Source organism: Trachurus japonicus, chromosome 3, assembly GCF_045865225.1.
Source record: "Trachurus japonicus isolate A0001 chromosome 3, Traja_1.0".
Lineage (NCBI taxonomy): Eukaryota > Metazoa > Chordata > Actinopteri > Carangiformes > Carangidae > Trachurus > Trachurus japonicus.
In genome coordinates, this window is record NC_140909.1 from 6,592,207 (window position 1) to 6,615,244 (window position 23,038).

Consider the following 23,038-nt stretch of genomic DNA (forward strand, 5'->3'; position numbering starts at 1 on the left):
AAGCCACAGACAGCGTCACATGGAGACTCAAACATGCACCGAGAAGTTTATTTACTTCAAGCAAGTCGACATGTTTGTAAAACTAGATCTAATTCAAAGTCTCCCGGAGTCTCGCACGAGACCCAAGTTCATTTCATTTTCATTTCATTTCGATTCTTTATTGAACATGTCAACAAAAATAAAAAAAATCAGATAAGTGCATATTGGCAATCATCATCTCTAAAAGAAAATTGCCTGCCATGTTCAAAAGGGGTAAGAAGAAGTTAAAAACTTTTCTGGTCCTACCCCCTCTATTTATATACTGTTAATCAAAATAATAATGACAATGACAAGTTGATGCTCGGTGTGTTCAGGTGCAGTGGGAAAAGCTCCCGTTTGTGTCATAAACACAGGAATATCAACTCTTTACTTGCTTCAAGTAAAAAAAACTTCTCGGTGCATGTTTGAGTAGCCATCTGACGCTGTCTGTGGAAAAAAATTGCGGCTTTGAGGGATGTAAACAGCCTAAACAGTGGAACTTACATCCACTCCCATTCATTGCTGCCGTGGCGATGCGCGGACAGACGCAGCTACCGCAAAACAGGAGACATTAAACTGAAAATCTTCAGATTCCTTCTTTTAGACCTAAAATGATATGAAAATACACCCCTGAGTTGAATTCGCCTGGAATTGTCCTTTAATGTAGTGAATCCGCACCTGAGTGTCTATGTGTCTGTTTGGCCGACGGGGGGCGCTGTGGACTCATATTACTGATGCGATCCAACATAGGAACAATGCAGCATCATTAAAAAGAAAGAAAAACCACATTGAATATCCCCTCATATTGATTATCTGTTATTGATTATATCCACACAGAGCATTAAACCCAAAATCTAATCTAAAGCGATCACACCTGAGAGATAAATGATTAAATAATTTATCACTGAGGTGAAAACAGGAGCTGATGACGCTCTCTCTCTCTCCCCCTCTCTCCCTCCCTCTCTTTCTTTCTCTCTCTCTGACTCTCAGGTTTCAGAAAAGTTGAAGCAGTCTGATCTCAGAGCAGCTCTGCTCACGTTTATCTCTCATCTACACTTATTCACCCAGAAGACGAAGGAGAAGGGAAAAAATGATTGAATCCTAAGGAAAACAAACCTCCTCCTGCAGCTTGTAGCTTCTTGGTTTAGTTGCTCTTCTTGTGTTTTTTGTTTTTGTTTTTTTCTATTGAATTTTTATCCCACAGAGCGGATTCATCCTCCAGACTCGAGTCGAGATGCAGCAGCCTGAGAACCAGCAGACGAGTCCACAAACGGCCACAGACCCACTGGACCCCGAAGGTACTGTACAGTCTGTCCCTGCAGCAGCAGCTTTGTTTAATGCCAATAAGGATTCATCATTATTTATGAAATCTAAATATATCATTCTTATATTTTATCTGTTAAAAGCAACTTCTGGGTCACTTTGCTTATTGACTGTTTGAGCATCACAGTAATTCACCTCCACACAGAGTTCGACTGTGGCTGCTGAGTTGCACACACACTTTAACGTTGTTTAAAAACTAGAATAAAAAACAATAAAAGTGAGATGTTGATGGTGAGATCTGCTTTTATTTTCATTTTTAATTTAAGAAATGTATAGTTCATTGTTTGTATAATCATCACTCATTCATTCCTGTGCCCTGTTGAAACAGTGTTTTGTCTGGTGAAGTCATCAGGTTTGCAGAATTGAATTGAGTTGAATTGAATGGAATAGACTTCATTGTCCCTGTGAGGAAATTTTGTCTCGGACTCGAGTGCCTTCACATGTTTGAATAAATAAATAAATGAATACACATAAGCAGCAGTCAGACACACTCAACAAGTTACAAGGTTTTAAAACAGGTTTAAAAACACACAATTTTAAAAACAGGTTTAAAACAACTCATAAGACACGACTCAGTAAAGGTTAAAATGTTAATTTGACATTTGTAAATGGTCGTTAGTTTCTACATTTAGTAAAAGTCAAGTCACCTGTGATTATAAATTCCACAATAATCAAAAAAAGAGTAAGATTTCCCACAACCTGGCAACCCAAACGCTTTTTTAATCAAAGACTCATATTATTGGTAAATAACTACAATTTACAGCCTACTATTTGCTAATGATGCTTTATCAGAAACATAATATTTATCTTCCACATCCTAAAAGACCTGTTTCTTCTCTAAAACGATCATTATTTTTGTTCTAAATACTTCAAATGCTTCTCAAACAGCTCGTCTCCAGAGGTGGGAGGAAGATTTACTCAGTATTTAAAAGCTAATACATTTTTAATTGAATAGATCATCTTCACGGTCTCTACTCATCTGATCGCCAGAGTTAATTTAATAATGTGCAATAATTGACTGGAGCTTCAGAAGAAAAACTACTGCACTGTATGACTGTGGAAACAACATAAGTCTGCACATCACTGACACATATACGACACGTATTGTGAGACTGCTGCAGAATATTATGATATATATTATTATAATACAATGCAATGTTATACAGTCAATACAAAAAAGATTAAATTAGCCCCACCAGCTCCAAACATGAAGGATGCTCATGTGCTACGAGATTGAAGTGAACACACTGCAAAAACTCAAATATCTTACCAAGAATATTTGTCTTATTTCTAGTCAAAATGTCATTTTTAGTCAAAACTAATCTCAATCTACTTAAAATAAGACTCATCACATAAAAAGTAGCTTGTTTTTAGACACTTTTTTACTTCTTTCAAGGATATTTTCACTTGAAATAAGTAGAAAAATCTGATAGTGGATCAAGTTTTTCTTCCTTATTACAAGCACACAAAAAAATTCCTTTCACTGGCTGATTTTTCTACTTATTTCAAGTGAAAATTTGTTTGAAACAAGTGAAAATTATAAATTATCTAAAAACAAGTTCATTTTTAGGTGGTGAGTCTTATTTTAAGTGAAAATAGATTAGTTTTGAGTAGAATTGAGACATTTTGACAAGAAATAAGACAAATATTGGAAAGATTTTGAGTTTTTGCAGTCAAAATGTCATTTTTAGTCAAAACAAATCTCAATCTACTTCAAATAAGACTCATCACATATAAAAGTAGCTTGTTTTTAGACACTTTTTTAATTCTTTCAAGGGTATTTTCACTTGAAATAAGTAGAAAAATCTGACAGTGGAGCAAGTTTTTCTTCCTTATTACAAGCACACAAAAAACTTCCTTTCACTGGCAGATTTTTCTACTTATTTCAAGTGAAAATTTGTTTCAAACAAGTGAAAATGATCTAAAAACAAGTAAATTTTTAGGCGGTGAGTCTTATTTTGATGATGATGATGATGACGTGTCCTCAGCTCAGTACCTGCGCCGGAGGAGGTCGGCGCTGTGGGTGACCGTCTCGCTGCTGGCCCTGTCCCTGGTCGTCCTCACCGTGGGTCTCATCTCCGCCACGCGCACCGACAACGTCCCCGTGGCCGGACATTACCCCGGCATCACCGTGAGCGACTCTCTCGACCTTCACCTTCACAAACTAAAGTTAAAGTTAAATATCTTTTGTGTCCTGTCAAAAAAAAAAAAACACTTTCACTTTCATCTCTCCCCTCCTTTTGAATCTCTCCAGTTGAGCTTTGGAGCCTTTCTGGGCATCGTTGGCATCCACCTGGTGGAAAACCGCCGCCCCATGGTGAGTCTGTCGCTCTGACCCTCAGGTCAACGATGTAACACGTTTAAAATCACATTATTAAACGGATAGTTCACCCAAAATTCAAATTCACCCTCATGTTGTGGACTAAGGGCTGGGAGAAGTTTCAGAGTCCTTCGTGGCTTCTCTGAGTTACAGGGGGTCTCGGCGTAGCAGTGCATGTCCATACGACGGTTGCAAATGGATACCAACTGTCTTCGTAACAAAAAGACACACCAAAAAACATCCAGATACCTCCATGCTGCTCGTATGTAATGTCCGTCTTGTTTTGAAGCCTCGAAATGCGAAATTGTCCCGAAAAAAATTAAATAAGTCTATATTTCAAGCTTGTTTTGTAGCGGAAGCTTCTCGAACTATCCCTTTAATGATCATTTCAGGTGTTTTACATCATTTTACACCTTCAGACTCAGAGGAATGTCTTATTCTTGCATAGTCTGTGTGTTTTATTCACCTGCAGCTGCAAGTACATTTATTTTACTGAAGCAGAACAACAGATAAGAAATATAAATCTTGGCCACCGGCTTTAAAAATCTTGGTCAACTCTTCTCTTTAAAGGGGCATAAAGTGTTTTTCCCAAGAGCAGAATGATCAGTGCAGGTTCATGATAACCAGTGTCGGGGAAGCTGCAGTACTTTGCAGGCGTAGCTTGTAAAACTCTGTGTCGTTCAGCCTGGCAGTACTTTGAACAAACTACATTTCTACTCCTGGAGAAATGTAGTTTGTAAAACTACAGCTAAAAAAAAGTAGCTTTAGAAACTACTTATACTCATTATACTCATTTAAATCAACATGTGGTGAATATGAAACAAAATATTATAGCTTTTTTTCTTTAAAAATAGACATGTTGGGTAATTTAAAGATAAAATGAAAATCCTACCCTCATACCCACTTGTAAATCAGAAATGTAAATCAGTCAACAAAAAATTTACTAAGAATACAAAGAGGTCGACATATTCTAGATCGGTGTGTCTTGAACAACAATGTTTAAAATTGTTCAAGACTCTAAAAACATCTTTGTCGACACTAAAAAGCCGCTCACATGGCTGGGACACCAGTGTTGAACTTCACAAACATGTTTCACATTTTTCATAGAGATTTGAAAGCACTTTGTGGGCAAAATTGTAAAGAAAATGACCCAAAAAGTTGTTGAAATACTTGACACAGCACAAAATATGAATGTAGTTTAACTACCAGCAAGTTACAGCAAATTGTAGTTAAGCTCTGTAGTTCAACTCCATGTAATCTCCCCAACACTGATGATAAATAAAGCAGACATTTATAAGAGCTATATGAGAGGGCTGCAACAAGGTCGGGATTAAAAGAGTCTCCGAACTTAAACTTAAAGAAACATGGAGGAAAAATTATGGAAAACGTGCACTTATGTTTTTAGACTATGTTTTTTCTTCAGTAAACACTTAAAGTCATCATAATATACTGTTTTCATCGCACTTTTTCCACATCAATACACCAACTTTTCCACTTCAGCTATGTATAACATCTTTGATTTATTTATTTTGTTTAATTTTTTTGCTATATTTTATCTTTATTTTCTGATTTCCCTGCTTCCAATCTGACTTTTTAGTAAATAAATAACAAAGACAGGTGGATGGAGAGGCACCTGCAGACAGTTGCTGTTCATAATGTTTAGCATTTTACTTTTTTATTTTATCAGTTGGCCAATAGACGTCAAAGATCTACAGATGAACCAAAACAGCCCAAAGAAATAATAATGTTGCTCCATAGTGACTTTTTAAAAGGTCGCAGCTTCAACTGTGCAATGTCACAGTTTGTTCTTCAAACTCAAACTCAAATATCTTACCAAGAATATTTGTCTTATTTCTAGTCAAAACAAATCTCAATCTACTTAAAATAAGACTCATCACATAAACAGTAGCTTGTTTTTAGACATTTCTTACTTCTTTCAAGGATATTTTCACTTGAAATAAGTAGAAAAATCTGATAGTGGAGCAAGTTTTATAAGTATATATATAAGAAATAATAATGTTGCTCCATAGTGACTTTTTAAAAGGTCGCAGCTTCAACTGTGCAATGTCACAGTTTGTTCTTCCTCAAGGTGACTCATGTCAGATTTCGAGCTTCATATTATTCATCATCTAAAACTGAAGCCTTGTTCCTGGCAAACAGGCCGTATATTTATATTTATATTTATATTTATATATAAACCATAAATCAGAAGATTAGGTTACAGACTTTGCAAATTCAGTAAACTGTTTTACAGGAAATTGCTCTATTATGAGCGAGAAGCAAATCCAATTACCCGATGGCGGCCGGGCGTAATGTGTTCTTGGTTCTTCGTGCCCCGGGTCGGCGTACGTGACTGGATTCGTGGTCGCGGGGAAGTGAATGTGATTGGTTCTGGATTTCAGTGACAAGGGGAGAAATGTCATTAGCATCGGTCGGTTGTTGACAGGGCTCCTTCATCTCAGGTGTAATGTCACCAAAAATACTTCTCTCTCTGGACAACACAGGCCTGCAACAATAACCACGTTAACGAGTCCAGAGTGGAGACTGTCTGAAATGATTATTGATTATTATCAGAGAGCCACTGACAGTCTGAACCAACTGACCTCTGATCAGCAGTTAAAGCCGATCTCGACCGGTTGGGAGCAGACGGACAAACACCGACGCTACTTAAGAAGCCAAGAAGCTGAAATTGTCCTTCTGTTCTGTGTAATTCAAGTCGTATCATCGGTATCACATTCTCAGTGCATTAAACCCAGCATGAGGTTTAACTAGAAGACGACACCGGTGACACAGAAACTACTGGTCTTTGTTTTTTTTAACCCTTGAAGACAAGTCGTCCTACTTATTCAACAAGTGTTACTTCATTTTTTCTTTTCAGTTTATTGTTGGAAAGACAAGGCTATATAATAGGATTATTACATTTTTCTATTTCAAAATGAAGATTTGATTCAGTCACTAGTAGCAGATCATGACATATAGCTACATTAAAACAAAGGGACAAAGTGTAGAAAGATTGAACATTTAAAGGGATAGTTCAACATTTTGGCAAATTGGCCTATTCAACTTCAACTTCAAACAACTTTATTAATCCAGCCAGGGGCAATTGATTTCAGCAGCTTGCACAGTCCAAAAAAACACAGTACACACAATAAATACATATAAAAGATAAGGTAAATAAATAGAATAGGATGCCAAGGGTACAGTGTTGTCAAAGATCAGTTGAATGAGTGAATAAATACATAAATTGCACATGTTTGACCAATAAAATGTGCATGGTAAGAGGAATAAAATCATTATACAGAATTTAAGAGGCGAATAGCAGAGGGGATAAAAGCTTTTAAAAAACGGTTTGTCTTGCAGACAGGTGAAACATAGCAACGACCTGAGGGCAACAGAGAGAATTCACTTGACAGCATGTGATTATTGACATAATCCCTATAGTTATAGGCAGCAGTAGGTTCATTACCTTTAATTATCGGTGCATGTTGTTTTGAGATCGGCGGGGCAGAGATGTGAGCTGCTCAGTGAACACAATGGAGGTGAAGGGTACAGGTCCCCTGTCCCTCATCAAACTCATCAAATACACAATCCAACAACTCCACAACGCTCTGGTGGACAAGTTGTGACCTGCACATTCACCACGCTATGAGATAATAACGAGACAGAGTTGTTTTTGAGGCAAATGCAGACACGGCTGCTGGGCGGAGTGATTTCAAAAGCGCAAGTAGTTCCAAGTATTTGCTTCCTGTGTTGTAGTTACATAATTATACATGAATATTTCATAGTGTGGCTATCTCAAAACAACATGTACCGATAATTAAAGGTAATGAACCTACTGCTATGACTATAGGCTATAGGGATTATGTCAATAGGAGAATTTGCCAAAATGTTGAACTATCCCTTAAATACAATCAATATATTTGAAGGACAAATACCAATTAATCTGTTCATAAAATTAAACGTGAAAAAGTAAATAGAGAAAGTAAATACTTTCAATTAGCCGACATTAGCTTGGTTATCTTATATTACTGTAACGTAATTAGCATACATTAATTAGCTTGTCATTTAAGCTTCGTTACCATAGTAACCTGCATTACGTAACATGCGTTCAAACGTATGGGAGAAACGTGGATAATGTTGTTTTTATCTGTACAGTCCTTTAGATAATTTAACACTGAACATTTAAAATATTAACTTTAATACAAGAAAGGCAACCTACACCGTTGCCATGGATACGAGTGAGTGAGGTGTGTTTTTGCTGTGTTTTGAGCAGAAACTGTCCTAATACATAAACTTGTCCAAATAATAATATTTACTCCCAACTAATCAATCTTTACTCATCCAATTAAATACAAAAGAAAGAAGAATAAGCTCCATGTGCACGTTTACTGCGCCCGGCCGTCTCCATGAAACCGGTGTACCAGTGTGTGTGTGTGTGTGTGTGTGTGTGTGTGTGTGTGTGTGTGTAGTTAATTTTTCATGTGGTGTTCAGGTGTCGTGTGCCTGGTCGGGTCACTGTAACGCTACAGTGTACTGTATCTAATCCGGCAGGCGACACAGAGATGGGCTCACACGTGGGAGGAAGATGGCGTGTGAATGTGGTTGTACGTGTTAATACAGCTGACGTGGTTCAGTATGTTGGATAAAGACAAATATTATGTAAGAAAAAAAAGAAAAGAAATTGAATTATTTTTGCTAACCCTTATAATAATGTAATAATGTAAAGAAATAGCCAGAAAAATAACAATTAATGGTGTCATAATGTCTAGAAATAGCCTAGAAATAACGGTCAGTTGCAACAAGGACTTGGTGGAGCAGAATTCTGGCCTTTCCCAAAACATTTAAAGCATGAGAAGCATGTGTAAGCTTTTGCCTTTATAAGATAAGATAAGATAAGATAAGATAAGATAAGTTAAGATAAGATTACACTTTATTGTCAGATCACTCTGAAATGTGTATTGCGTCCCATGACGTCCAAAGTTTCACACTAACAAAATACCGAAAGCATACATTTACAGAAATCATAAATGTTACCCTCAAACATTTATGCTTTATGTAAAACATGACATTACATGAAATTGACCGTTATTTCTAGGCTATTTCTTGACATTACTACGCAATTAATTGTTATTTCTCGACATTATCATGTAATTAACGGCCTGTAAATTAAAGGGTCACCACCATATTTTCCAGTCCTTCAGTCCTTCGCCTTGTTTGCTAAAATTGTTGTTCGGCCTCAATTGACCCTTATTGTACTAATCACTGTACTTAAAATGAAAATAATTAATTGAAAACTTGATACAATTTCTAACTAATTTGCAGTTCATCAAATTATGTTGATGAAAACTGAGTGGGACCTTAAGGTTTCGCCTCCGTTGCCCGTTGACTAAACCGGCTGTGGCTGCGTGTTAAACTTTAATGCTGTGATCTTATCTACGTCGTCTCTCATGAGGCTCCGTGTTCGGCCTCACACACACACAGGTGTCGTCTTCCCTCTCGTGTCCGAGGCCTCGCGCTGTAACGTGAGTGTCTAACTCTGCTCGCTCATTAAAGAACAACTAAGCAAAAACCCACAAAAGCCCCGGACACCCGAGAGCTTCTCCACGGCAGCGGCAGCAGCAGCTTCTCTCTACTTCCTGGATCTCACAGCTCTCTGCTCCTCTGACCTCACGCAGCCGCCGACAGAGGGTTTTCATGTAGTTTGGATCGTAAACGGTCGAAGAAGTGACGAGTTATTCAACTGCTGCCAAACACAGAGGTTTCCTGTTTGATAACAGACAGGTTTTCTTTCCTACAACGTATACAGGTGCATCTCAGTAAACTAGAGTCATTAGTCAGTAATTCAGTTCAAAAAGTGAAACTAATACATTATGTAGTTCCATTACACTCTTTATTTATTTCATTTATTTTAATTGTAATGATTAAGGTTTGTATTGCATTTAACGAAGACCTAAAATTCTGTATCTCAAAAAAAATTGAATATTACAAAAGACCAATTTAAAAAAAAGAAGCATTTTTAATACAGAAATGTTGGTCGTTTGAAAAGTATGTCCATCTAATTATATGCACTCAACACTTGGTCGGGGCTTGTACAGTAGCACCACATTATGTAATAACGTTGCATTTTGGAGTAAAATTCTTGAACACAATATGCAATAAACTTTGACACATTTTGTAATAAGTTGTTACATATTGCATTAGTTATTAGAAAATGCAAGTGTTGCACTTTTTAATGAAGTAAATGTAATTTGGTGCCTTATATAACAATTTTAAAAGTTGATTACATATTGCCTTTAAGAATCGTATTTCAAAATGCGGCAGATTATTACAAATGATAGCCTACATAACGCAGAGTTATTACATAATGTGGCGCTGCAGGGCCATTTAAAGGTACAATATGTAAGAATGTGGCCAAAAACGGTTACTGCAGTCAAATTCAAAACACAGCGATCTGGTTTTTCCTACCAGCCGCAGCAGCAGCTCAGTGGAAGCAGACTGAGGCTGAAATGCCACTGACGCTGCTGTGACTGGGAGAGAGGGCTAGGTGGCGCAACATGTAAACACGTAAATTCAAAACATAAACATGATTTGCAGTCTGCAAAAAAAAGATTTTTAATGCGAATACTCTGGCTGTACTATTGTTGTTGGTGAGTTCATCATGTTATATGAACTTTATTCCTGAGTCTCTGTGACATATTTGGAGGATTTCACAGCCAGTTGCTTTATTGATTGTTTTTTTATTTCGTATGAATGACATACATACATATGTACATACGAAACGGATAGGTAAGAAGCCAAAGGCTTATGAGGAACCTACCCCCTTACAACTGTTACATTTACAATCAATCATGGTGTAGAGACAATATCACTAAGGTACTTACATATAATACAGAGACAAGTTGGAAGACATGATTCAGTAAGCAAACATTGTTAAATAAGAAAATAAGACGAGTATGGGTTGCTTTGGCAAAATTCATACATAACTCATACCTCACACTTTATGAGAAATGAGGAATAGCTTTCTTCTAACTTATTAACGCAATTTCATAAACAAGGAAGAACAATGATTAACTTAATTTCACCGATGTCTATAATAACTGTAAATACAGTAAATTTGCATGAACACATTTGATTCAATCATCATGTACAAAACACACAAAGCCTTAAAGCTACGAGCCAACATCAAAACCTTTAGATTTCTTACATACTGTACCTTTAACTTGAACTACTGGAAATTGACTTATTTATTGAGATGCACCTGTATAGATGATTACTTCCCCAATAACAAAAAACAGAAAAAGGATCCTATAAAGATAAAAACCCAGTGCTGCTGTACCTACTGTAAAGTCCAGGTTAAATAATCAAGACTTTGTGTCCACCTGACATTTTCTTGGATTAAGTCTTAAACATCTCTGTGATCTTCATTTGATCTCCTCTCGTCCTCCAAAACGTTTAGAGAGATTGTGGAGCGTGAAATCCCGCCAGTAGAAAGGATGAAGAAGTAGAAGAGGAAGAAGAAAGCTGCGTCCTGCGGCGGCTATAACTCTATAGCTCTACTGCCTTGTTACCCTCTAAGATCTTTCTTTATGACTAAATGCTTCATGTAGCTCATGTTCTCACCTTGCAGCTCACTGAACCTTCTCCAGGTCGTATTTTACCTGACAGGTCACAGGGTCGTTTCTATTATCACGGTGTTTAGCTGCGGTCATGGCTGCTCACTGAGGAGGAGGAGGAGGAGGAAGAGGAGGAAGAGGAGGAGGAGACAGGGCCGTTGCTAGGAATTCTGGGCCCCCTTAAAGAATACTAAAGTGGGCCCCTCCCCCTAACTTTTCCTTTTTTTTCCCTTCTTAGACTACGTATGTATTATCGTTTTTTATTTAGCCTTCTTTGTTTTGATGCTAATGCAGCATTACACTGCAAAAACTCAAGTATCTTGGCAAGAATATTTGTCTTATTTGTAGTCAAAATGTCATTTCTAGTCAAAACAAATCTCATTATACTTGAAATAAGACACATCATATTAAAAGTAGCTTGTTTTTAGACACTTTTTACTTCTTTCAAGCAGATTTTCACTTGGAATAAGTAGAAAAAATCTGACAGTGGAGCAAGTTTTTCTTCCTTATTACAAGCACAAAAACTTACTTTCACTGGCAGATTTTTCTATTTATTGTGAATTTAAGTGAAAATGATCTAAAAACAAGTTAATTTTTAGGTAATGAGTCTTATTTTAAGTAGAAAGAGATTAGTTTTGACTAGAAATGAGACATTTGGACAAGAAATAAGACAAATATTCTTGGAAAGATGTTGAGTTTTTACAGTGTACTATGAGTATTAGTCAGGGTCTTACGCAGAATAAATCAGTCATACAAAGATTAGACTACTGGGGTTTTTTATGGGCCCCACTGGGCGCTGGGCCCCTAGAATTATCATCATCTTTCTCCCCTATACAACGGCCCTGGGAGGAGGAAGAGACTCTGCAGCGCTCAGCGACTTCAGTAACATTTAAACTGATTTATACCAGGATGACAGATTCATCTCTGTCTTTATCTCTTCATCTCTAAAGCATTTAATTTATATATTTTTTTATTAACTTTACTCTCTGAAAGAAGTTTCCAGATCATTTACTTGGATTTTAACTCAAATATTTCGGCTTAAACCAAATCTACAACAGTTTCATGGCTCAGCAGAACTCTATTGCAGGTTAGTAAAAAGGTTTAAGTCACTAAGAACATTTTTATTTACGTTTCATAAACTAGTTTTTGTGTCGGTTAATTGTTCGGTGCCACTGAAGTGAAAAGTGGTTTTGTGGTCAAAATGTAAAGATGCTTTTACACCATGATAATCATATATTGACTTTATCGCTGACACAAGATTAAAATGACATAAATTGCACACAAAAAAGCAAAAGCAAACAAGAAAATCATTGAATAACAATAAAAAAAAGACGAAATAAAAAGACAAAACAAAACAGCTACAGTGTAAGATTCACTGGTCCATCACTCTCACCTGGCAGATATTTAGTCAGGTTACTGAAACAGCCATAAGTTTTTATAACATATGTAAGACAGATATTTTTTGATAATTTTATGGATCATTTTACATGTGATGCTTAACGGGATAGTTCAACATTTTGGCAAATTGGCCCATCGTCATAATCCCTATAGTTTTAGGAGTAGGTTTGTTACCTTTAATTGTCAGTGCAAGCTATTTTTAGAACGGTGGAGCAGAGTCGCGAGCTGCGAGAACGAGTTGTTTTTGAGGCAAATGCAGAGACTGTTTGCCGGAAAACTGTCCCTGAAGGCAACGTGCATCAGCGGCTTTTCATGAATTTCCCTCTAAAACAACTCTGTGTGGTAACGTTGTGTTATTATCTCATAGCGTGGTGAATGTGCAGGTCACAACTTGTCCACCAGAGCGTTGTGGAGTTGTTGGATTGTGTATTTGATGAGTTTGATGAGGGAAACCAAGAAATCCCATAATGAGCCTCCGTAGCGTAGCTCTGAGCAGCTCACAGCTCTGCTCCGCCGTTCTAAAAACAGCTTGCACTGACAATTAAAGGTAACAAACCTACTGCTATGACTATAGGGATTATGGCAATGGGCCAATTTGCCAAAATGTTGACCTATTCCTTTAAAAGTTGAACCAAAGTGAATAAGAAGAGGTGGAGGAGACCAAAAACGGAGCAAAAAGATGATGAATATCGGACAAAAACACAAAAACTGTATTTAATTGTATTGCGTTTGGTTGAGATTGAGCCACAGTTCAATACAGTTGTGTTGTTTGGTCCAGCTAAATGCAAAAATTTTGAACATTTTGTTTCATAATATATGTTACATGTGTTACAGCAGCCAATCAACAGCTGTTTACATAGCAGAATAAAAGAGTTTTCTCTCAGACACGAGGCTGAGTAGAGATAGAGAGCAGGATAAAACAGCGCTACTGTACAACAGATGAGTTAATGTGTTTTTATTTCCTCTCACTTGACTCTTTATGAGCAGAAAAGTTCAGGTTGTGTCTTTAATCTTTTACTTGTGAGTGATTTCTCTCTTCCAGCTGTACGAGGGTGGGGGGGTTTGTGGGGTTTGTGCGACAGAGTGTGTGTGTTGAGTGCGTTGAGTGTGTTTTATGCGCTGGCAGCTGGTGCTAATGTGAAATAATGCAGTTGTCGGGCTCTATTGTCTCTGCTGCTGGACTCATCTCCCACTCACAGCCCATAAAAGCAGAGTCATTTAAACGGCTAATGAAGTGGAGAGTCTGGAGCAGCGGCAGATAAAAACGCAGGCAGGAAGAGATGATTTTCTCTCTTTGGCTCTTATTTCACTTAGAGAGAGGAGATATTTCATACAGAACACACCCAGAGGACATGAAAACACCTGCGCCGGTGTGTTCACATCACAGGAAGTGATTGATCATTCAACACACTGCAAAAACTCAAAATCTTACCAAGAATATTTGTCTTATTTCTAGTCAAAATGTCATTTCTAGTCAAAACAAATGTCATTCTACTTAAAATAAGACTCACAGACATTTAAAAAGCAGCTTGTTTTTAGACACATTTTACTTCTTTCAAGCAGATTTTCACTTGATAAGTAGAAAAATCTGATAGTGGATCAAGTTTTTCTTTCTTATAACAAGCACATCTTGCTTTCACTGGCAGATTTTTCTACTTATTTCAAGTGAAAATACGTTTGAAACAAATGAAAATGATCTAAAAACGAGTAAATTTTTAGGTGATGAGTCTTATTTTAAGTGAAAAGAGTTTAGTTTTGACTAGAAATAAGACATTTTGACAAGAAATAAGACATGGAAAGATTTTAAGTTTTTGCAGTGCAGAAACTAATGTTATTTCATGATTATGTTCTTATTTTATGTTTGGTTTTTCTGACTTATTATCATTATTATTGACTTATATCACCAAGAAAAGCTCTTGTTTGGTTTGTTTGTTTACACCTTTGCACTTTTAACTGTGACATGACAAGAATATTTGATCCAATCAGATCGATGCATTTGGCTGAAATATTAAATATTAAATGACATCAGAAATGAAAGCGATGAAATAAATTCATTGTCATTGATGATCGGTAAATTTATAGAAATAGTTACACACTTTTGCTCTTGGTTTCAATTTCTCAGGCGGGTGAAGAACAAAGTGTGTGTGTGTGTGTGTGTGCGTGTGTGTGTTTAATCTCGTGTTTGAGCAGGACGTTCGGTCCTGGAGGAGCGACTGAACAGACAGGAAACGATGCTCAGTGATAAAGTTTATGATCGGACATCTGTGATCAGCCAGCTGGGTCTGCTGCTCTGTGTGTGTGTGTGTGTGTGTGTGTGTGTGTGTGTGTGTGTGCGTGTGTGTGTGTTACAGCAGGAACTTCACAGATTTTCGTTTATTGATCAGTGACTTGAGATTCTTCCGTTTCATTCACAAAACTGGTTGAATGTGTGAAATTGCTCTGGTCCTGTGTGTGTGTGTGTGTGTGTCTGTATGTGTGTGTGCGTGTGTGCGTGCGTGTGTGTGTGCGTGTGTGCCTCGGTTTGGGAGGATTAGTTTGACCTTGCTGGTACAAAAGGCCGTCCTTCTGTCCTGTACATCGCCACTTTGCCCATAAATTACCCACAAAGCACCTCTGTGTTGGCAGAGCGAGAGGCCGTACATTTCCTTTATCGTCCTGCAGCCCTGACGCTGCAGACGAGGACACACACACACACACACACACACACACACACACACACACACACACACACACACACACACACACACACACACACACACACACACTAAACCAAACTCCACAATCTCTGACTTCAATCTTCATTTTGCTTTTATGCAACATAAACTCACAGAATGATCATTAATGAAGGGAAAATAATGAAATAATGAGGAAATATTCAACACTGAAGGTGATGAAATCCCAATTCTCTGACACAATATTGTCTTTAATGTTGTGAAGTACTTCATCAAAACTGGACATAATTTTAATAATTAAAGGATAATTACCGTTTTTTACAATCTAGACCTCATGGTGCGTTCATAACACCTCGGAGGTCGGGATTCCCAACTTGGAAATTTCCGACTTCCGACATCATTGCGTTCACGCTGCAGGAACTCTGGAGAAAAAAAACATGGATACCTGAAGGAAGTTTGGCGTATTATTGTGGCTCATAACTGAATAGGAAAAATCAATGCAGCAGTAAATTATGTTTATTTTGGAGGAGAGGAGACACTGCAGATGAGTGCACATATAATGTTACAGCCTCGATAACAGTTAAACGTTATTTCCGTCACAAACGAGGACCGCAATTTCACACCATACAACAATCACACCTTAATATAAACGTATTTCATACAGGCTACTGCAATAATACACAAAAATATGCATTAAAACCTCAACTAAACAACTAAACTACTAACTAAATTCTAACTATTTAATCCGAGGGCCGCCATGTTTTGATGTTGTCGTGACGTCAAGTCGGAAAGTCGGAGCTCTGATATGATACCCTAGTTCCCGACCTGTAATTTCCGAGTTCGACGCCGTTCAATTCATTTTTTACAACTCGGAGCTCGTTTTTTTCCGACTTCCGAGTTGTCTTGAACGCAGCATTATTTCTAGCATAAAATACAATCATTTACTCACCCAGACAACTTTGGTGTCATTCGTTCAGATGAAATGAGCTCCAGCCGAGAGCCGTGTATATCCGTATAATGTGAGTCTACAGGGCAGCAGAATGCAGCCTCTAAATAACACATTATCTGCCGCAAAACTCGTTAATTTCACTAATATTTAGTTCTGATAGGCTAGTGCTATTCCCCTCTGAGTCCGGGGTTAGCTGTTATCAACATCCGGGGTCTGTAGGTTGACCTACTGACCTCTGACCTGGATGATGTCATCTCTGAGCGCCACGCGGCTTGTTGCTACCGCTAATGCTACGGTTCGTTTCTGCGTGTTTCGGCAGCTGGATGAAGTTGAGCTTCCACAGGCTTCCTCTCCTCAACCTGGACTCACTAAAGCTCCGGCTAGTTGAGATAAAAATGGACCCGAATGCCGAAGCAGAATGATTATTATCAGGATGAGCCGGGCGGCGCTCGGAGATGACATCATCCAGATCAGAGGTCAGTAGGTCAACCTACAGACCCCGGATGTTGATAACAGCTAAGCCCGGACTCAGAGGGGAATAGCACTAGCCTATCAGAACTAAATATTGGTGAAATGAACGAGTTTCGCTGCAGATAATGTGTTATTTAGAGGCTGCATTCTGCTGCCCCGTGTTCTTGCATTATACAGATATACGCGCCTCTCGGCTGGAGCTAATTTCATCGGAACGACTTGTAATGACACCAAAGTTATCTGGGTGAGTAAAAGATCGTATTTTATGCTAGAAATAAGGTCCAGATTGTAAAAAAAAAAACATAATTATCCTTTAAATCTATATTTTTCAAATATATATTCAATATTTACACTTGTATATATGGATTTAATCCTGATTGATTTGGATTTGGTTCTTATTTCATTCTAACAGATGATCTCAAACTGGTTGAATGTGTCTTTACTCTGGTGTGTGTGGTGACTTTTTGGTGTTTGTTTCTCTCCTCTTTTCTTTTTCTCTCCTCTCGTTTTATTCTCTCCATCCTCCTCCACCCCTCTCTAAAGCTCACGGCCGCCATCATCTTCATCAGCATCGGAGTCATCGCCTCTTTCTTCTGCGCCATCGTGGACGGGATCATCGCCTCAGAGTTCATCGTGAGTGTCACACACACACACACACACACACACACACACACACACACACACACACATCGGTCAGACACAGTAATAACACCAGGGAGGTTGTGGATCTAATCAGACAAAACCGACACTCGACTCGACTCATCATCTCGGCACCGACCTGCAGGAAGCTGCCGGGTCACATGACGAACTCGGCTGATTAAATGTGTCCAAAAGTTTCCTGCTCGCTGAGAAACTCCTGCAGTGAGTAACAAACAAACAAACAGTAAATCTGCAACAAACAAAAAACATACAAACACATGACACATTTTAAAGGGACAATAGGTGCGTTTACATGGACACAAATATTCGGAATAAAGGGCTGATCCGAATAAAAATGTGTCATGTAAACACGTCAATTGGAAGATTCTGATCGGATTCGGCTCGATCCGAAAGAAATTCTGTTCGGATCGAGAGGGGTGGTTTATACCGATCGTTATTCCGAACGAGGTCCATGTAAACACTTATTCCGATCATTACGTCCTTTCCCACTAGCGCGACACGGCTGTCTACACAGTTCTACTCGGTTCTTATTTATTTAGCCTATTCATTTTTGCTTTTACACACTCCAGTGTGACGTCCGACAGGAATCAAACCTGCTAAGTTTAAAAACACCCTGGCAGCAGCCACACGGATCTACTGAGACTTGTTATTCTGTCAGCTGAGTTAACGAGGTGGACGAGTGAGTTTGGAGCTGATGAGAGGAGAGAAAAAAGAGAGCGAGTAGTAGCCTACCGACCCGATATCGCCGTGTATCTCGCTTTCAGAGTAATCCTGCTTCTTTCCCCGCTCTCTCTCCGTTGTCTTCACCGTCTTCCACTGACGTAACTCCCCAAATTTCCAGAGCGCACATGGCTAATTAATATGCACGCGCTGTTTTGCATCGACCATATGGTTGTGTTTGGGTGTATAGAGGGCGGGATATGCCGTGTTCACATCCGCACTTTTCATGGGTCTGGTGAGATGTATCAATTGCAGGAACACGTTGCTGAGTCTGCTTAATAACGATATAGGAGAACAGCAACAGCTCTTAAAATCTGGCGCAGGTCCATTTTGAGTAGGCACCTGAATGGGATAAATTGAGCCACTTCCGCGTTTATTGGTTTGTTTACAGTAGTACAGGAAGTACAACTCTTCTTCTGCTGTTGTTTTAGGGAAAAAGACAGCTCTGCGCATGTCAAAATGCTGTTATTCTGAATAAAGCTCGGTGCATGTGTATGGCGATTCGATTTAAATTGCGATACTACGATATTGCCGATTCTCTCGATTTTTAGTCTGCATTTTTTATATTTATCTGCACACAAATACTGTAGGAGCCTATAAGTTAACATACTCCATTATAAAGTGAACTTAAGCCCTTTTCAAAACCTGTACTCTCTGTATGTAAAAAAGGCGAACAAATGCACATTGCACAATATTTAAAAAAAATAAAAAAAAACAAACAAAAAAAAAGATATTTTTCTCCCACCCCTACCGTTTATGGTCGGAACTACGACGGTATGTGATCGTCTTTGAACCTCCGACTTTCATTCTTGATGAACGAAAACATTCTCGTCCATTCGGCCCAAGAATTTCACCGTGCACGCGGAGGCTCATTTAAAGCAGAAGTAAGCGATCCGGTCGTTTGGGCTATTGCTGCGTTCCAGGCAGGCTTTTGAAACCGTAAATTACAGCTTCAAGTCACGACTTACAACTTTGTAGCGTTCCAGGCAACCCACTCGTGTTTCTCCGACCTGTTTTACCTGTGAAAGTCACTATAACGGCCACTCGTAACTTCTGACCCGTGAACTCGTACCAGATCGAACTGGTACGACTTCACAGGTCGGAAAAACACGAGTTACTGGTTGCCTTGAACGCATCATAACAGTCCTCGTCGCTACGTCACCACATTCACGGCGTCCCTTGGCTGCACACACAGAGAGGACTGCCCCTTTATGCCGTTCTCTCTCCTCATTGGATAAAACTTGTAGGATACGAGGAAAGTTTTCTCCTCGGCTCAGAGCAGAGCAGAGTGACTGACAGACCCGTGTTTCAGACCAAACACTCTATAGAAGTGATTGATGTCGGAAGATATAACTATTTAAGACTTAGATTAACACAAAAATATCGCTTACTTCTGCTTTAACTTTGTAGATTTTCAATGAAACGTCCTGATAACGATCTGTTTGAGTTTGGTAAATAAAGTGTTTTATTATGAGGAATAAAAAGAAGTAAAAACAGCTACGTGTGATATTACAGCTGAGCCCACACATCAAAATGTAAAATACATGTTGTAACTTCACTCACTGACAAATGATATAAATACAATATAAAAGGTTTATTATTCATCCATTCAACCTTTAATTTAACTCAGCAACACACTGCGGTAGAGACTCATTTAAAATAAAGCCCAGAAAAGTTTAAGTTATAAAGTCCTTCCACATAAAAATGTTAGAAAACAACAATATAACAACTCTAAGTACACACTATTAAGCATTAGTTAAGCATTAATAAATACTGAATTCTTAATTTTTAACGTTAGTATGTAGTTTATAAACACAGTTGGTGCTTATCAATGATGAGTAAAACATTTTTAACTGTGTTTATGAGTATTCATGTGTTATAAATGATGTATTCAGTATTGAATGCTTAACTAATGCTTAATAGTGTGTAATTATTATAAAGTGTTACCTATAACAACTATAAAAACCACAAAACATTAACAATTATTAGTAAGTAAGTATTTAATAAGGATTGTTTATGTAGTAGGCTATTTATAGTATGTGCTACATATTTATATGGATGTTCATGCATTGTATATATATTTTATATGGATATGCATACATATTATTAGCAACAGTATAAAAAATATATAAACCATGATGGTTACAACAGATTAGGAATTAGAAAAAAAAAAAGTACTTCTTCCTACTTGTTTTTCGAACTTGTGTATATACTATGATGTGATGATACTTTTATTTTTATTTGCCTTTTTATTTTAGACACATTTGAAATAAAGTCATTCATTCATTCCAACGTGCAGAAATCAACTAAAACAGGAACATCTGGAAGTAAAGTGTGGTGTAATCAAAGATTTGAGATGCGCTAAGTCTAAGTCATATTATAATTTATCTTTTCCTCTAACGTGACCACCTCTTTACTTTCTTGTTCCCAATAATTCCCCAAAATATTCCAGTTCTCCTCTGTTTTATGACGTTCCAATAAATATATGTCAGAAGTGAAAAAGCAGAGAGGTCACCTGAGGTCGCTGGGTCCTGGTTCCTCGGATGTTTGGTCCTCGGTTCGTCACATCAGCTGAATTAATTTTAACGAGAGTCTTAATTAGTGTGGAGCAGAAAGTCTCTCTCTCTCTCCCTCTCAGCACCTGGCATCAAGTCCCAGATATTGATCACCGGCGCTATCGGAGCGCTGCAGATATATTTCTCTCGTGCTCACGGGACAGTAAAAGTCGTATTTATTGCAGCTCCAAGGCTTCGGACAATGAAAATGATTTTATTACCTTTCACATTATATAAAGTCCAGTGAGGTTTAGTGCAGGAGGGTCTGCAGTCCGCTCGCTGCTGCTGCTGCTGCTGCTGCGACACCGAGTGGACGCGGGGTTTTAATCTACACACATCCAGGGCCGTTGCTAGGAATTCTGGGCCCCCTTAAAGAATACTAAAGTGGGCCCCTCCCCCTAACTTTTCCAGTTTTTTTTTTTCTTAGACTACGTATGTATTATCATGTATTATTTAGCCTTCTTTGTTTTGATGCTAATGCAGCATTACACTGCAAAAACTCAAGTATCTTACCAAGAATATTTGTCTTATTTTTTGGTCAAAATGTAATTTCTAGTCAAAACAAATCTCATTCTACTTAAAATAAGACACATCATATTAAAAGTAGCTTGTTTTTAGACACTTTTTTACTTCTTTCAAGCAGATTTTCACTTGGAATAAGTAGGAAAAAATCTGATAGTGGAGCAAGTTTTTCTTCCTTATTACAAGCACAAAAAACTTGCTTTCACTGGCAGATTTTTCTACTTATTTCAAGTGAAAATTTGTTTGAAACAAGTGAAAATGATCTAAAAACAAGTTAATTTTTTAGGTGATGAGTCTTATTTTAAGTGGAAAGAGATTAGCTTTGGCTAGAAATGAGACATTTTGACAAGAAATAAGACAAATATTCTTGGAAAGATGTTGAGTTTTTACAGTGTACTATGAGTATTAGTCAGGGTCTTACGCAGAATAAATCAGTCATACAAAGATTAGACTACTGGGGTTTTTTATGGGCCCCACTGGGCGCTGGGCCCCTAGAGTTATCATCACCTTTCTCCCCTAATACAACGGCCCTGCACACATGTAACTCAACGACAACACAAGAGACAGAGAGAGAATGAATAACACAAACAGAAAAACATGTGGATTAACTTGTGTTTCTGTTTCTGTCTCACACTCACAGGACATCAGACCGCTGCAGGAGGACATGTGCGACTTCTACGCCAGTGGATCGGGCTACGCCTACGACAACTACTACACCGAGGTGAATCTTCTCATACAAACAGTAAACAATGCAAAACTTTTACAGGTTGCAGCAGCAAAGAAATGTATAGGACAGATAATAAATACCAAATAGCAACAGCAGTATTTGTAATACAGTAGATTAAGATTATGATTAAGACAAAATAATAAATAAGAAGAAATATAAATACATTTACACATTTGAATTATGTTTAGAGCTGTGAAATACACCTGTGATTTCCAGTCCGTGACTAAGAGAAACCAAACTCAAGACTCATTGTCGTCCTCTAAACTTTAGGACAATGCCACGCACATTGTTTATCTGCACGACCTTGTCCTGACAAATTGACATGTTTTATAGACCGAAAAGGTGAAATACTGCAAAAAATAAAAGACTGTAACTGGAAAACTGTGTTGAAGTAACAGGTCTGTGCTGTTTTGTTGGTTTTTATTCACTTTTAGCCTTTTAAGGGTTGTATAAAGTCATTTAAATGCACGTTAGGTTCATGTTTAGATTAGATCCTGGTCTTAGTGTCAAGTTTCATTTAGTGTGCGCTGACATCTAGTGGTCACATGATTTTACTGCACCCAAATCAAATTAAAAGCAAACAGGAGCTGTGGATTGTTTCATCATGATAATAAAACACAACAGCACTGACGGTCTGTAACTGCAACCGACTCTGCAGGTGTCGTGCCGCTCGTTCGACAAAACCTGCAAACTGAAGCTGAGGAGCAACACCTGCTACTGCTGCTACCTGTACAACTGTGAGAGGTGAGCTGGAAGATCTTTATCGATACAGATCAATAATGATAACAATAACTTTATTTATATAGCACACAAGTTTACAAAGTGCTTCACAAAGCAACATATAAGAAACAAGTCACAAATGCAATACAGCAGCACGGCAATACGAGACCCAACAACAAATTGAGACCAGGACGACTCGAATTACAGTGCAGGATGCAGTTGAGTAGATAAAAATAAATTAAAAGGTGGGTACACATGATAAAAATAGATAAGATGAGATACTATTAGATGAGAAAAGATGGATAAAAGAGTTAAAACAGAAGCCTACATCAGTCCAACTGTAAACTATACTAAACTATTCTTAAACTAA

At 38.0% G+C, this 23,038-nt stretch overlaps 1 protein-coding gene across 1 annotated transcript in view; it reads left to right on the forward strand.

Moving 5' to 3' along the window:
* Positions 1-1,180: 1,180 nt before the first annotated feature.
* Positions 1,181-23,038, forward strand: part of tmem255b (transmembrane protein 255B) — a 31,386-nt gene continuing 9,528 nt past the window's right edge. Inside the window, exons 1-6 of the mRNA XM_085773079.1 lie at positions 1,181-1,316; positions 3,330-3,472; positions 3,596-3,658; positions 17,308-17,397; positions 21,862-21,942; positions 22,607-22,692. Of these exons, the coding sequence (XP_085629205.1) occupies positions 1,253-1,316; positions 3,330-3,472; positions 3,596-3,658; positions 17,308-17,397; positions 21,862-21,942; positions 22,607-22,692 (527 nt within the window). The 5' untranslated portion in view covers positions 1,181-1,252. The remainder of the gene's footprint in view (positions 1,317-3,329; positions 3,473-3,595; positions 3,659-17,307; positions 17,398-21,861; positions 21,943-22,606; positions 22,693-23,038) is intronic.